Source organism: Limulus polyphemus, unplaced genomic scaffold (assembly GCF_000517525.1).
Source record: "Limulus polyphemus unplaced genomic scaffold, Limulus_polyphemus-2.1.2 Scaffold46, whole genome shotgun sequence".
In the NCBI taxonomy this organism is placed as follows: domain Eukaryota; kingdom Metazoa; phylum Arthropoda; class Merostomata; order Xiphosura; family Limulidae; genus Limulus; species Limulus polyphemus.
Genome location: NW_013665656.1, coordinates 787,167 through 805,437, shown reverse-complemented (window position 1 = coordinate 805,437; position 18,271 = coordinate 787,167). Strand labels below are relative to the sequence as shown.

Here is an 18,271-nt window from a genome sequence, read left to right as displayed (position 1 = left end):
TTACTTTTGGCAGGAGGGGTAGCCAAAATTGTTCATGATACTATTACTTTTGTCAGGACGGGTATTTGTTTGTTTGAAGTTAAGCACAAAGCTACACAATGGGCTATCTGTGCTCTGCCAACCACGGGTATCGAAACCAGGTATCTAGCGTTGTAAGTCCGCAGACCTACCGTTGTGCCACCGGGGGGCCAGGACGGGTAACCATAATGTTCATGATACTATTACTTTTGGCAGGAGGGGTAGCCAAAATTGTTCATGATACTATTACTTTTGTCAGGAGGAGTAGCCAAAATTGTTCATGATACTATTACTTTTGTCAGGACGGTTAATCATAATGTTTATGATACTATTACTTTTGTCAGGACGGTTAATCATAATGTTCATGATACTATTACTTTTGTCAGGACGGTTAATCATAATGTTCATGATACTATTACTTTTGTCAGGACGGTTAATCATAATGTTCATGATACTATTATTTTTGTCAGGACAAGTAACGATAATGTTTATAATATTATTACTTTTTCAGGAAAAATGACGATAATGATTTTGCTCTAAGAAATCTCAGAGAAAAGGCCAAGATCTTCAAGTTGGTTTTAACATCATCTAAGGCCGTGTGGGATGTTGAAGAGTAACTGTGAAAGGAAGTTACGAAACGTTGTTTTAGACTTCGCTGATTATGTAAAAGTGTATTCCGAAACGCTTTCACCTTTATGAATCTAAAGACGGGTTTTGTTCGGAAGAATCTATTTTGTATTTTATAGCTGGTAATAAGTAACTGAGAAAACTAGTTAAACGGTTAAAATAACCAATCCGTTAAGTGCGAAAAGTGAAAAACTTATCCTACAACAATGGATTAATAAACTCACGGTTTCATTACAGAAATATCTTTGCTGGATAAAATGTTACTCACTATCGCTTACTTCTTCACTACAGTGTAAATATATCGACCAAAAACGAAGATCTTTGGAAGAAAGGCTTATTTTCGAGAGAAATGTAGGTTACGTGACTCACCAAGACGGTTAAAAGTGTGATGAAGTTTAACTTACCAAGACGGTTAAAAGTGTGATGAAGTTTCACTCACCAAGACGGTTAAAAGTGTGATGAAATTTCACTCACCAAGACGGTTAAAAGTGTGATGAAGTTTAACTTACCAAGACGGTTAAAAGTGTGATGAAGTTTGACTCGCCAAGATGGTTAAAAGTGTGATGAAGTTTCACTTACCAAGACGGTTAAAAGTGTGATGAAGTTTCACTCACCAAGACGGTTAAAAGTGTGAAGAAGTTTAACTTACCAAGACGGTTAAAAGTGTGATGAAGTTTGACTCGTCAAGATGGTTAAAAATGTGATGAAGTTTCACTTACCAAGACGGTTAAAAGTGTGATGAAGTTTGACTCGCCAAGATGGTTAAAAATGTGATGAAGTTTCACTCACCAAGATGGTTAAAAGTGTGATGAAGTTTAACTTACCAAGACGGTTAAAAGTGTGATGAAGTTTAACTTACCAAGACAGTTAAAAGTGTGATGAAGTTTAACTTACCAAGACGGTTAAAAGTGTGATGAAGTTTAACTCACCAAGATGGTTAAAAGTGTGATGAAGTTTAACTTACCAAGACGGTTAAAAGTGTGATGAAGTTTAACTCACCAAGATGGTTAAAAGTGTGATGAAGTTTCACTCACCAAGACGGTTAAAAGTGTGATGAAGCTGGTTGTCCATAAGTTGTACTTCGTGACTATCTGTTATTTCTTTGTCTGTTAGAAGCATTTTCCTCACTTCTTCTGTTTTCTTGAAGTCCTACAGCAAATTTAATTATCATCTACATTGAGTTAACCTCAAAAACCTCTTGTGTATGCACCCATTAAAGACATAGAACTAAAATATAATTATTTCCCGTTACCGATAACTACAAATCAAACATTTTGTGGCCTTTACACAACAAAATGAGTATAATTATGTTATTATATCTGCGCATGTTACTTTTTTAAGAGATAAATCATGTTATAGCCCCAACAATAATAAATGTTAAATAATTTAATTTATCAATTAGTCAAAACTACACGAACAAAAAAAATTATACTTCTCAGATATATTCATTAAAAAATATATTTATTTACTTTCCATAGATAAACATATTAGCATCAGATTTTAAATTGTCTGATAATTTCAAACATATTTCCGGTCAAGAATTTACAGTACCTAACGTATATCTAACATTATATACGGAATATGAAGTTGATAATAATTACTTGTATTATTATAATGTATATAACTGTTTATAATAAGAAATTAGTTTAAGTAATATATCATTCGAACCCTTAAACATAAACAGAAATGTCTTCATTCTATACAGATGCTCTAAAGGCAATGAGGATGACTTAATATAAAATTTATGTGAATGTCTTCAATACCACAAGAGACAAGTGGTCCCCAACCATTAGTGCGTGGACAGATGCCATACGGTAGAATTATTCATACTTACAGGTCATATATTGTATATATTGTCTATATATTTCGTAAGCTCTTTCACGAATATTCTGCAAGTCCGTGGAGAGAATCAAACACTGTAGAATTGTTGTTGCTGATACAATATATATTGCACTTACTAGTATACCGAAGTTTCTGGGAGTTTTTTTTTTTTACCTTTTTGTCACATTTAAATTCTCATTAATAATAAAAAAACTAAAAATCTGGCTACATTCACTTGTTAGATAACTTCAGTATATATTAATAGGCTTGCTAAAAACTTTAACGTTTTTGCAAAAGTTAATAATCTTTTACTTATATATGTATTTATAATCATATTTAGAGAAAGCTTTTTGCAGCTAGCCAAATTAATAATTTATTTAGACTCTCTGTACTATTTATGTATTTCATGTAAGTCATTGTGTGCAACAAGTAAAAAAAATATACATTTATTAAAAATAATAGTGTTAATTACATGTAAGCTAAATAAAACTGGGCCTACAATAGAGCCTTGTGAAGCACCACAGTTTATATCTAAAATATCAAAACATAGATTTTTATTTTTAAATTCATCATTTATGTTTTGTTTTTAAGTTTTTCTTGTTTCTTTTAAGCGCAAACATAAACAGTGGACTATTTGTAATGTACCCTTCGCGAGAATCAAACCCCAATTTTTAGCGCTATAAGCTTATCGTGATTTTTAGAAATTTACAGGTACAATTATATATTTTTTTCTAAAGCGTTTCTTAGAGTTTCTATACTTGACCAAAGCTAAATTGAGAATTAATAATTATATTTCTACTATTAGCCTCCGGGTGGCTCAACGGTAAGCCTCACAGCTTACAACTCTAAAATTCAGGTTCCGATCCCCTCGGTGAGCAGAGCACAGATAGTTCATTGGGTAGCTTTGTGATTTAAAAACAAACAAACAAAAGCCGCTATTAAGGAAGTCTAAAAGGCACAATTTTTCTTCTTCTAATTCTATTAAGTACACTTAACAGTGAAATCAGTAGGTAATTTCCTAGATTTTCTACTTCACCATTTCTTTAAAAAGGTATAACCTTAGATAAAGGTAGAGACGTAACAGGACTTAAGTTTTAGAAAATTTGGTGGAGCAGATACATTACAATGTTGACAATTTCTGCCCAATCAGTTGAAAAATAAAAATAAATTGTTATCAATGAGTGCCTTAAGAAAACCTGAAAAAGACTTGCTTGTTTTCGGATATTTGAACGATGTTACACAAGAACTTTCTGCGCTTGTCGTCGTTAAATATGAACTCGTAGACTAGAAAGAAGGAAGCTAGTCAACGTTACTCATTGCTAATAATGGGACTTGGCTGTCATTCTTATGAAATACCCACGAATTTAAAGTGTGTAGCACAATTTTGCGGCGATAGGACGCGAACCTGGATTCCTAGTAGAGGATGTGTCAATTCTGACATGAATTGTGCACTTCTGTTTACAAGTATATCATTTTGAACAAAACTATATCGAATGACGCTCTTTTATCTACGAGGGTGAAACACGTTCTCTGACAACTGGAACATCCGTTGAAAAAAACAAAACATAGTGTGATAAAATACTGTGCATGGCCAGATACGGTTCTATTTTGGTCTGTAAGGTTTTGTGACAGAAAGAACTGGATTTTTTATTTAAAAACTCCCAAACGTGTCCCTTATTTCAGGGGTTGCTATAATAACACTGATCGATTGAAAACACGCCATATCAACGAAATAAATTATATAAATTATATTGGGCTAAAACAGTTGCTAGTTTGAGACAAAGATATTTCTTTTTACAAAATGAAAACTGGATATTAAAAATTAATTTATGTTCCTTTTCTCCTCAAAATGTTTCTTCTGCAGTCGTACGTAATTAGATGAGACAATAGGCTACATAGATCAGATATGCAAACCAATAACATTTTGTATTTTAATTATAAAATTCCATTAAAATATGACATTTTAAATTGGCGTGAAGTAAACCTTTATAAAACAAGTTTATACTGAACATTTGCAGCATTGTTTGACGTCGGGTACTATATTACTAAAGTACTGCTTACGAAGAAGTATTTATGTAAATATGTTGGTGGATTTTAGTATACGTTCATAACAGGACATGAAGTCGTGAATGATTGACAAGCTTCATTCACTAGGTCTTGGCATATCCTATTCGCGAATCATATACATTTCAACAGCATGTATAAGAATGAAAAAATCGTATCCTTCCAAAGCTAAGTTTGAACTAGTAACGGATTGGATGAGTGACAACATGGAGGTTAAGACTGCTATTAAGGAACATTTTATTTTGAGTGTACATAATCTAAAAATTGCTGTAACAGTAAAGCCGTTGTTATGCAGCTTATTTATAAGCCATGGTAACAATTTAACAAGTAAAATGTTTGAAAAACGCTGTTTTAATTGCCAAAATTCAATTCAACAAGTCCGAAAATTGCTATATACTAAACTAAAACCTCAGACTATGTACAGTATTATTTTTTCATACTAAGGTTTTTGATGTTGGTTACCATAAAAACACCACGTTTCCAGGATATTCCAATGGTCAGGGAACGTGTATTCTCCTCTTAAATGAAATATGGTTATGTGCCAAGTAGCTGGAAGAACACAATTCAACCACCTAGGATTCACTGTCCGAAATTAGACAACGCTTCGAATAGGAATTGCTAATTACTGGGATTCAGTGAGCTAACTTTTGTCCCACTGTTGTAAAATACTTATTAAATAAAACATCTGTGATTATTTTTTCTATGTAACTAAGTCATTATTTCGCCTGAAACTCTCATATCTCTAGGAAAATAATTACCTCACCCGTCGAAGGTGGACGGAGGTTATGTTTTCACCCATGTGTGTATATGTGTGTTTGTCAGAAAGATTTCTCAAAAACGGCTGAATGGATTTTGACGAAAGTTGGTATACATTTGGACTATGATCCAACTTAGAAGTGATTAGTTTTTGGAGGGTTAAAAGTCAAGGTCACGAACATAAAAAAAAACAATCTGTTAACATGGGGCCGATTTTTCACACTCAGTCAAAAATTATCGAATTTTGATGAAGCTTGGTGGACATATGTAGTATATTATTCCTCATTGTCATGCCTAAAATGGTTCGTGTCTGCTGATAACGACGGACATATAGACACATTTTCGTATGTTTTGAGAGCCGAATATGATCAACGCTACGGAGTCTCCCTCTAGTTGTTTTTGTAGTGCTCATCAATCATTACAATTTTCCTTTATATTATTCTCTGTGATATATAACCTTTTTATAATTAGTTTTGCATTTCTACTGGCACTTTTTTGTTTGTTTCATACAATATCTTATTTTGATGAGTTGAATTAATTAAACATTCAATATACAAATGTTTTTTTCTGATTAATATATTCAACTAAAATGGGAAACCAAGGATTGTGCTTTAATATAACGTTTTTTGTTTTTGTTTTTAGCTCGGCTAAGATAAACAAGAGGGAATTCCCAATAGTCGCGGCACTTGAAATTCTTTTAGGCAAGATTAGAGTAAATTAATCTACGAGTACCTTTTTTTTTTTCCTTTTTATTATCCATATTTTTGTGCGCCAGCAATACCAAGCGTGGGGCACACGTTTACCCGATTCGATTTTATTACTCCCCAGAATCTCTATCAGCCTATTCTCAAATTGAAAATATTTTAGACAGGATTAGAGTAAATTAATCTATGAGACCTAGGGAGTGGTTAAATAATCAATCGAAAGCGTTTGACACTCTGAGTCCAAAACTGTAATTAGATCTCGAATCGGTCAAGAGATGACGGAGCTACGAGCTAAAAGTTTATACTTAAAAAAACAACAAAAACAAACAAACTCAGAGCCGTTCTATGAGCTGCTATGCCGCGGTTAAACATTATTATAAAATACCCAATAACTTCAACAAAAATTCATAAAATTGTTTCTTTTCATTTGTCAGTAAGTTACCCTTATAATATTTTGGCACTTGTGTATAAAGTTAAAATCATAAATAATATTCAACGTAAATACTTTGGCAATTGTCTTGTAATTCACTCCTGAGGATGACGTTGTAACGTCGAAACATGTAGAGTCGTCAACTTTTTGAAGGCCATAGATAGGCCTAAATAAAATGTTTTTAACTGTGTACCAGTTTAACGTTGAATATTATTTATGATTTTAAGTTACCCTTGTTTCAATCAGGTTTCAAGAAAGCAATTCTAAACTATACAGTTTTTATCATCACTAAGGTTACTCATACTGAAATAAATGAATGGAATACGAGTTATTAACATATTGGGGGATGAACTGAAACATTTGTACAAACATATTTACAGAAAATTCCAGACAGAATCAGTTTTATTATAAAATATCTGATCAAAGTAAGATTGCATTACTCGCAGTAATTATTGGGGATAGGTGAATGTGATTAATGACCCCATTCCACATGGACATTAGGGATAAAGGAAAGTTGTGGTATTCATACCGTGATCACATTTCAAAATCTAGATCCACATGGACATTAGGGATAAAGGAAAGTTGTGGTATTCATACCGTGATCACATTTCAAAATCTAAATCCACATGGACATTAGGGATAAAGGAAAGTTGTGGTATTCATACCGTGATCACATTTCAAAATCTAGATTTAAGATCCACATATATAAAGTGTTCTCTTCATGTTCCATACTAAATTTATTTAAACAAGTTATACAAGCCCCATTAAAAAATAACTAATTGTACAATTGGAGGACTATACACAACTTTATATGTGTTTGTGTGTTTTCCTTTTTAAATTATTTCGATGAATAATTATTTAGCAAGTATAAGATATATTGATAGCGTAAGGATAGGTCTTATTTGATAATACTTTGTAATTTAGATTTTGATATATATATATACCTACACTGTTACCTTTCTTTTCCATTATCCCAGATCCAGGTGTAAGAATAATCATTCGTTTCCTACTGTAAGTATTTATTCTGTCTGAGCCAAGTTTCAATTATTGCTATTACAATAAAAACTGTTTATATCTGATGGTTCTGAGAAACGTCATCATCATCATCATGGTGTTAAAATGCTCTCAAAATTTGTATATTAGCAATTAAAAATTAAAAGTTTTGAATTATTCTACTGTTATTGTTCATTTGACCAATTTGCGAACTTACACTGGGCGGAAAAAATTCCATGCATACTAAAAATAAATTGTTCGTTTGTTTTTTGAATTTCGCGCAAAGCTATACGAGGGATATCTGTGCTAGCCGTACCTAATTTAGCAGTGTAATACTAGTCATCACCACCCACCGCCAACTCTTGGGCTACTCTTTTACCAACGAATAGTGGGATTGACCGTCACGTTATAACGCTCCCACGGCTGAAAGGGCGAGCATGTTTGGTGGGATGGGGATTCGAACCTGCGACCCGCAGATTGCGAGTCGAGCTATCTAACCACATGGCCATGCCTAAAAATACCTGATGAAACATGCCTGATGAAACAATTACAATAATTAGCAACCTTAAAAATTGTTTAAGGGTAAGAAGAAATAAGATTTATTTCCTAAGGGTTATACAATTAATCAAAATATATTTGACATTATTTAATTTGAAAATGTTTTAAGAGATACCAGGAATTATTTTTTATTTTCTGTTTTCTTGCCATTGATCATTTTTAGTGCTAGCGTATTAATTTAATTCATTTAACATATTCTTAAAATTACAATTAATTTTTACAAAAGATCCACCACAGTCACAGGATAATACATATATCTAACCCTAATTAAATTGAAATCAGTTCTTCAGTAACGTTACGTTTATTTGATCGTTATACTTAACCTTAATTACACAATTCCATGTTCACCCTTTATTTACATCATCACGTTCCTTTTCGTTTTCCATCTATATTTGCAATTTTTAATGCCTCATCAGCTTTCGACATTTAAACCATAACAATTCAAGCTGTTAAACCATAAAAAAACTACCTTTTGTCCATGCAAATTACGTTACCGTTTCATAAGTTTTTATTTACGTTCAATAAAATTCAATATTATCAATATTGGACAAGGAATATTACCCATCTTACCCTATTCAATTGTCTTACCTTCACCAGTACAAAAACCCAACTTCATCCCATGATTAATAGTACACACACAGTTCATATTCGGAAATTGATTAATAATATTTTTTACTGACACCACTCTATCCTCATCTGATCAATAATCTTTTTTTTTTTCCTGACGCCACATTATCCTCACCCGATTTATAATCTTCTTTACTGACAACACTCTATCCTCACCGATTTATGATCCATACTGTCACCACAGTATCCTCACCTAATTAATAATCTTTACCGACGCCACAATATCTTCACCCGATACTTCCGAAATTCCTAATATCGTCATATTACATCTATATTCTACTTCTTCATGTCGTTATTTGTTCTATATAGTAATATAATTTATTTTTCAAAATCATTCATTCAATACGCAAAAGTTTCATTTTCTTTCTGACCTAAACATAAAGTTTTCGTAAGGTACATTTTAAAATTTTCCTACAGTTTTTCACCAAAAATTGAAATATTTTAATAATGTTATTCTCCACTGTTTTCAAAGTATGTATTCTATATTTTGTTATTTTTCCGAAAGGAGGCCGAAGTCCGCTTGGAGGAGTCACCTGTTTTAACCACTCGCACCACTATACAGAAGTGTGTTGTCTGTCAGTCAGTCACTAGACAGTAAAATGACGTCACATATGTAATTTGTTGCAATTTGTACTGTCGTGACATCAGTAATATATGCGCATACCATGAATCACGAGAATAATTATGAACTCTGTAAGCTACAACACAACATGACATATGAACTTCAAAGGCAAGAAATAAAAATAATTTTATTTAATTTTGATCAAATTTACTCTTGAAACAGAACACTTTCGTGGAGCCTATGTAAGTACATCTAGTTTACACACTCTTATAAGTTTTGTACTTCTTCAGTTTTTCATTCAGATAATCCTTATAAATCCTTCAAACTACTTTTTAAAGTTGATTCAGTCGGAGAGAATTAGAAACCTTAGAATCTACAGATGGTTTATTTTATATTTATACTGATTCTTCAGAAGCTTGATCCCAACCGCAGACCAAAGAACAAAAACTGAGCATTTACAAAGCTGAGAGTAACCAAAAGAAATGCACTTATAAAGCATATGTCATTGTCAAGCTTAACGGCTTTTCAAATCGTCACATGCGCATTAAAGGTGTAGGTAGAGATCGCCATCATGTTACAGCGGGATTTGTTTCTTTGTTCTTGTTTTATGTGGTAATGTTTTATGGTAACGAAATAAAGATAAGTAACGTTCAAAACAAGAATAACAGTTTAAAACAAAACTAAGATCGTTTACTAGTCAGCTCACGTTTCGTTTTGTTTAATGTGTCATCTAAACGTAGAGAGTTAGAAAACTTAAATTGAGTAATTCTACGATGAGCGTTGTCTATTCCGCTGCACAATCTGACTGAAAGGTTAATTGAAAACAACAACAACAACAACTGAATACTTAGTTCTTTTTCTTACTAGTAAATAGTGAAGTTGTAGTACGTTTGAAAATGTGATTCTTTGTAAGTAATAATTTAAGTCTTATTCTTATTAATAGCGATTCAAATATGCTGAAGGCCTGAACCAACACATATCTGTAATAAATCAGTGTTATCCATAGACTTAATATACGAGGACAGATGTCCACCTTCATCCTTTCAACAGCAATAGCACTGAGTTCTCGTTATAGCAATCATCCTTCGACCCCCCTCTTTTCGAAACAAAGTTATATTACCTCATCCAATAAGCGATGAAACCTGGTTGATGCTGTTAGCAGATTGCGGCGGCGCTCCAGACGACTTGCGAAAGCCCTGCAGACGTTGTCCATGTAATTCCTCTGAGCCTCGATCTCCTTCGTAAGAGGATGTTCACGTTTTAGCATGTTTTCAGCCTTGTGACGTAACTCGGCATATTGTCCGTATGTTTTCTAAAACATCAAAAAATGATGGATTCATACTGCTTGGAAATCTACACTTCATGTATTTGTTTCAAAGGAAACATATTTGTCATTAATCCATCCCTGTCTATAACAAATTTCTAGATGTAACACAACACTCAGATTCGAAAATATTTTTACTTTACGACTAAAATAAAATTTGACCACATTTGTCTTTTAAAACACAAACAAAAATATTTTAATGTAAAATAACGTATACAATTCATATCCTTTACCCGTATAAAATGTTATGGTATTTTTATTTTGTATTTGTGGCGAAGGTACAAAGGCTATTTCCTGCTGTCTCCCTGTACTTTTGAACTACTGACCAGAAAGAAGGTAACCAGTTGGTATCGTCCACCATCCACGCTAAATGATTGACTCTTGCTCCTATAACACATTCACAGCTTAAAGTCGGCGTAATATTATGTGGTATTGCATGGATTCAAACCAGGTTCGCCAACTCCAAAATCCAGATCTCCACCACAGAGCCAAACCGTGCCCTATTTTGTTACGAAACGACCTCCAGAAGCTCGTTTTATGAATTTTTACTGCAGTACTTTACAAAACTGTTAATAATTGTTGCTTATTTGTTTGTATTTAATCGCAAGGCTCCATAATGGGCTATTTGCGCTATACCCTTCATGGGTATCGAACGCTGATTGTTTCATACTTTTATAATTTTCCTTGTAAACATAATAGCAATAAAATAGACTCTGTTCATAAGCTTGTAAATCTGTAAACTTGTAAAAATACTTTACTCCTTGTTATAAATTCAGATTAATAATCTAAGATAAATAACCCAAACTTACACTAGAATACTACAACAAACTTACAGTACAGCTGATTTCTAAATCATTGTGTTCTTGAAGTAACTCTTCTGATCTTAACAGAGATTCGCCAATATCGTCTTGAGAACTCAGCATTTTGTCTCCAGGTTTAAGAATCCATTCTGTCACCTACAGTGTTAAAGTACTAGTTACTATTTAATATGATAATATATAAAGTACAGATATTCCAGATGATTACCGTGCATAATGAACCACATAATTTAGTGGTGTTTACTGTCCTAATTCGAGTCTAGTGGCAGAATAGATTATCAAAGACTAAATATATCTTTTGTTTTGCCCTTTACTACACAGACTTTTTATAGGTCAGTAAATAGTGGGCATGTTCGAGAACTACTAATATTATTCCCCTTTTTAAAATGTGTGATAACTTTTCCTGAAAATTATAGAGCATTTAGTCTTACACATATAATAGGAAAGGTTTTAAACAGTCTGATAAAAGATTTACAAAACTATTTAGCGAACTATGATAACATAAATAAAATCAGCATGGATTCACTAGAAGGAAAACTTCCCTTATTAATAAATTAATTTTTATCGAGGATATTCGTATTATCTGGATGATCGAGTGAATTGGTGCACTTATATTAGCTTTTGATAAGGTGTTACACAGAATATTAGCTAAGAAAATCACATCAATAGGAATTGGAAAAATACTAGTTAATTGGATTTTAGGGTGGTTGGATGAGAGAAGGAACAGGTTCTTATCAGTGAAGCAAGTTAAACTAGTAACTTAGTAGCCACGGGAATCGGTGCTTGAGACTTTACTTTTTCTTGTTGACATTGATAAGGGTATAAAAGTAAAAAATTCCGATAACATTAATCTTGGGTAATTCTATCTGTATTGAATATGTTGAGATACTATACAATGATTCGAATGGACAATAAGGTGGCAAATTACCTTTAATTATGGTACGTGCAGGGTAATGCAATTGGGTTATCATAAGTTGAGAACCCACACAACAGCGTGCCTGAACAAAATAACTTTGATATAGTGGTAGATAAGTCACTCAAACCATTGAGGCATTGCTCTGTTGGTAGTAGTATAGATAGTAGAATATTAGAATTTATCTATAAACATTTTGATTACAACTAAAAAAAGAGATAGTTATTTCTTTACACAAATCACTAGATAGGCCTCACTTACAATATTGTGTGCAGGTTTGGTCTCCTTATCTAAGAAAGAATGCTGTCTTAATGGAAAGGGTTCAGAAAAGGGCTACTAGTATGGTTCCGAGGACAAGTGAATGTTATCTTATAGGGATAGGTTAAGCTTTCTAAATTTATTTTTTCTTGAGAAAACAATGGGAAGTATTGATCCTATTGAATTTAGGAAATATTATCGAAGGGATCAATAGTATAAAGGTCTTTGACTTTTTTTGTGATGAATTCTGATCACTAAAACGAGAGGACACAAATTTAAGATTTGGAAAAGTCAGGCTAGGCTCCGACTAAGACAGTTTCATTTTTCTAACAGGGTGATTAGCTTATGGAATGAGTTGCCATCAGCAGTAGTGTAGGCGATGATTCCCCGAAAAATAAAAAGTGACTTTAGTTTTTATTTTTACTGGTGGTGGATGTGTAGGGACAGTCTTAAAGGACCACATGGTTCCTTGTCCTTATGTTAAGATACAATAAATAAAACATTTAAAAGATAGATAAAGTCTAAACATATTAATGAGGTTACTAAAAATCACACCAACTAATCTTATAGTAAGCAATTTTCTTTAATAAAATACTTAGAAAGTAATTAATTACACGAATAGTATCTTTCTTCTTATTTTTTGTGGTAAGATTGTTATTTCGAATATTCGTGCAAAGATACGCAAAGGCTATCTGCACATGGCTGCCCCTAACTTCGAATTGATGTACTGGAGGGAAGATGGCTAACTTCGAAAACGTCGCCAGTTCTTGGGTTACGCTTGTCTGACCAAATAGTGGTATTTGACCATCATTCTTAGAGCTTACTCAATGCTTCAAAGTGCGTAGGGCGTTTTTCAGAAATGGGGCAAAAAGCTTGAATCCTCGTATTCAGATTCTAAACACAGTAACCACTAAGTTACGCCCAGCCCTCCTGTGATGAGAAAAAAGTATTAAAACTCCACACGAAAAATTTTGATTTTGCTCATGACAGTTTTGTTTATTCCGAAGTTTATGCCCGCATTAAGAAATCCTGTATCTAAAAATGTAAGTCTGAGGACGTATAACGTTAGAAATCGGGTTTCGATACCCGTGGTAGGTGGAACACAAAATAGCTTGTTATGTATCTCTGTGTTTAACAACAGAAAAGGAAAATATCGTATGAAAATCTATTTGCGCCAACGTTTTTACAGTTCCACTATTGTTAAATCTAATGCTAGAGAAGCACTAAAACTAAGTTTTGTTCTTTAAATACGTATTCCTTAACTACAAGTCGTTGTAGCATTACATATTTTTCAAATACACCTATTTATCTGCCAAATTGTTGGACAGATTTATGAGATGTATATGATATAGTATAGATAAGGTACGTGTTTTTGTTATGAGGTCGTTTCAATGTTTTGCTTCAATTGCACGTTATTTGTGATATCAGTTTAGTTAATTAAAAAAAAATTAAAAACTGGGAGTGGTTATATTCATTCTGAGCAACTTTTTTCCTTCAGAAGAAACTAAACAATAAGTACACCCGATAATTTGATATTTATTATATTGTTCTGGACATTTGTTTCCAACCTACTAGAGACAAGATATTCGTAAAAGAAAAGGAATATTTTTAACAGCAAGACGATTAATGTCTTTTAAAATCTAAACATAGGTTTGTTTTATGTAACGAGTACCTTCATTCAGACATCAAAATTATTTTTACCCAAATTTAAATCAGTTAATTTTGACACAAAGTTTAAAATAGTGCATTTTGTGTTCTTTGCGCTCATCAATTAAAATTTTTTGAAACGTGGCCATATATACATATATATATATATTGCTACAGAGCTACATTAAATTATCATTACAAACCATAATTATTATAATCCTTTTTACAAATATATTTTAATTACTCACACCAGTAATTAATAGCATACAGAGTAATGATTAATTCGATATTTATTTAAATAATTCTATGAAAAATTATTTACTTCTGAAAATAGATATAGTTGTATGTGCTAACTAAGCCTAAATTACACAATATAATGTCTGCTACTTGGAGACGTCATACGGTTTCTAGTAAACAAGCAGCTAAAGAAACAGGTTCAGATAAATTATGTTTCGTTGGCACGGGATTTTGTTACGTGTGAATAATTTAATACCCAAACAAGAAGAAACCTCAACAAATTAATAAAAATTATATAACTTAAAGACTTTACCTCTTTAACTCCTGTTTCGAATTCCATGAAGTCTGCCACATGTCGGATATGGTGCTGACAGTCTCTCCATAATTGCGTGAATTTTTCTTCTTGGCTTTGAATTTCTTTGATTTTATTTCTAACCTAAATTGGTTATGATATCCAGCAGTTATTAATTCACCACTTCTATTATTACTGTATATCTATCTATCTATACTTTTATAAATAAGTAGGAGAAAACAGTTTTTAAAACTTTGACACGAATCCATGTATCTAAGACATTCATATCTAAATATTTTACTGTGTTTTAACACTTGGTGAACGATCAAGGAAATAACAAGAAACTGATGGTTACGGAAAGGCGCTTCAACAAAAGTCTAACCTGATTTTGAGCTATCAGAATTTCCTCTGGTGGTTCATTTCCCGACAAAGTTTTGAACCCACTATTCAGGTCCATTTCCAGCTGCTCAAGAAGATCCTGTCCTGAAATAGGCACAACTCGCATTCTTGTGGATTTATTGATATAAGCATGAAGCGAGTAAGTCTAGATACTCCATGAAATTCAATTATTATTATTATTATAAGCAAGTTAAAGAAATTAAAAAGGTGTTTCTAGAACGTAGGTAATAATGGTTGAAACGTACCACATCCAGGGTAAACAAAAAACTATGTGTGTGGAATATACTGATTATAAAAGAAAAATTTAAACAGAAAACATAAAAAAATATCTTAAATTATACAAGTATTCAGCTCTTCAACCAGTTCTAAAACGTTAGCTCTCAAGAACATTTCTTGGGGTCCTTATATATATATACAAGTTATGTACGATTTTTTAATAACTTTAAAATATTTATGAATAAAGACATATTTGGACCAAGACTAATGTTATCACCAGAACTTACAAAATAAATATATTTAATTTGGTGCAGAGTTAAATATATACTCCAGTCGTAAATTGATAATTAGATTAATTTTCCTTAAAAAAAATTAGCAGAATTGTATATAATTGGCACTAAGATCTTTCTTTACAAGTCTGATCTGATGGTTGATTTTTTTTTGTCACGTTATAAACGCATTCAAGGTATTTATTGTACAAAAATATTGGTATACATGTCCCCTGGTAGCTTAGTGATAAGCTTGAAGGCTTATAATGCTAGAGTTTGGAGCTCGATCTCTGCGGCCGACACAACGCAGGTAGTTCATTATGCAATCTTGTGCTAAAACTAAACAAAGAAACTGGTATATACGATTGTTCAATATTTAGTGGCTACTAACTAATGCTGACTAATCGCTGCACCACACCGACTCAATCTAGAGGAGGTTTGTTAATATTCGATCGTCAAAGTTAGTGCATTGGCGAGAATATTAATAATGTAAATTAATATCATATACAGAGGCATTCCCTTTGAAGAAAATATTTCTAATTGGCAAATGTAGGCATTTCACACTGAGAAATAAACATAAGTTAACATTAAAATACAAAAGTCCCCATTGTATAATCTAACTATAGGAAAGTAAAGGGTGACACAATATCCTGTGATGTTAGAATTTTTCTGAGGAAGTTAAAAAATGACATGTGGCAGGATTCGTTTTTTGGATGGTTAGCAAAGTCGCGAATTTGAATCTCGCCTGTTCTCAAAATTCACTTCTTCAGGAAAAAAAAGCAACTTTAGGATTTTTCCCTCCAAAGAGCGCTATAATAATAATAATAAATTATATTACTATATTGATGTTTCTCTTACTTTCCTCGATATGATATCTCAGTAAGATGTAGTATGTATTAATAAAATACGTTAGATGTGTTAAAGGGAGTTATGATATCTCAGTAAGATGTTTGTTTGTTTTTTAATTATGCACAAAGCTACCCGGTTTCTAACGTTGTAAGTCCGCAGACGTACCGCTGTGCCACTGGGGAGCTCTCAGTAAGATGTAATATGTAACGATAAGATACGTTAGATGTGTTAAAGGGAGTTATGATAACTCATTAAGATGTACTATGTAACGATAAGATACGTTAGATGTGTTAAAGGGAGTTATGATAACTCATTAAGATGTAGTATGTAACGATAAGATACGTTAGATGTGTTAAAGGGAGTTATGATAACTCATTAAGATGTAGTATGTAACGATAAAGTTATGATATCTCAGTAAGATGTAGTATGTAACGATAAGATACGTTAGATGTGTTAAAGGGAGTTATGATATCTCAGTAAGATGTAGTATGTAACGATAAGAAACGTTAGATCAGACGGTTGCAACTTCGTTCTGATAATGCAGAAATTGTGGTGTTAAACTCCTGTGCAAACCATAATACAGATTAAGTTTTGGGTAACTTGTAGTGCCTGAAACACTCAGCTTCCCCAGATATACTGACACTGAACATTTAACAATTTCAATCTGGGATCAAGACGGGGTCGTTACGAAAGGGTTAAATTCTACTTGATCAAGAATATGGATATATAGTTTTTTTTATTCAAGCAATAAGTTGTTAGGTAAAAAAATTACGTCATAATCAGTAGAATAAGTATATATATATATATATATATATTAGATTAAAAATCTTTAACGTTTGACTTGTTTACTTGATAGATGAATTTAGTATTTTAGATTGAAAAATCTACCAAATATTAATTAAAGGCTGGTAGTTATTCCATCTATGACCTATTACTTCAGCCAGATGGGACATTGTGTTAATAATATTGTTTGAAATCCATACGGCTCACAGTATCCAACTGTAATGTGTAGATTGTAATAGTATAGTTTATCAGCTTAGCCCATTTTGTTGCCTAATGAAATATATTGGCACTATGTGGCGCTACTAACGAATGAAAATACAATTTTCTCTGGAATATATATTTATAAAGGTGTGTGCCACGTTTTACACGTAAAAATGAAGTAAATTTTTTAAAACTCATATACATTCATTTTCAGCTTCATAGCTGTGTTATATATAATATTAATTTTAACTTACGTAAAACAATCTATGTAATAAATTGAAATAAGGTAAACCACTTTTTATGCTTAAAAATTCCTGTATGCACTGTTTTCAGAAATATATCAAACAGTACTTTTACGCAATGCTAATAACAAAAACTTTAAAAAAGATGCTTATATACATAATCTAACATTAATATACCTTTAAAATCACTTAGGCTTAAACACTGCGGTGTGCTTTTTTTCCAAAATATGAATCAAACTACAACACAAATTTTTATGTAGTTTTTTTTTATGGAACTTCAACAACAACAACAACAAAAGTATGTCACTAATATATATATATATATGTTAACATACGAGATAAAACTTGCTATTTACGTTATCAACGCTGTATGCGAGTGAGCATTGAATACAGTTTAAAATTGAAATGTAGTTAAGTCACGTTGCATAGTACAAGTTAGGTTAATGTAATGTAAGTTTAGAATATATATATATAGATTCGATGACGAGGAACCCACTTTGAGACTAATAATGGCTGGAGACGGCTTAAATGGGTAATGAAGAAAAACTTTAATATAAGTTTAACATGACAGCAAATGTACAACGTTTCGACAAGGTTTTGTCATCATCACATGATGACAAAATCTTGTCGAAACGTTGTACATTTGCTGTCATGTTAAACTTA

At 32.3% G+C, this 18,271-nt stretch overlaps 1 protein-coding gene across 1 annotated transcript in view; it reads right to left on the bottom strand.

Annotated features, from left to right (window-relative positions):
• Window positions 1–18,271, bottom strand: part of LOC106462582 (titin-like) — a 454,586-nt gene that overhangs the window by 413,833 nt on the left and 22,482 nt on the right. The window contains 5 exon segments of the mRNA XM_022390129.1: window positions 1,680–1,794; window positions 10,281–10,472; window positions 11,318–11,440; window positions 14,671–14,793; window positions 15,032–15,132. Coding sequence (XP_022245837.1) covers window positions 1,680–1,794; window positions 10,281–10,472; window positions 11,318–11,440; window positions 14,671–14,793; window positions 15,032–15,132 — 654 coding nt within the window.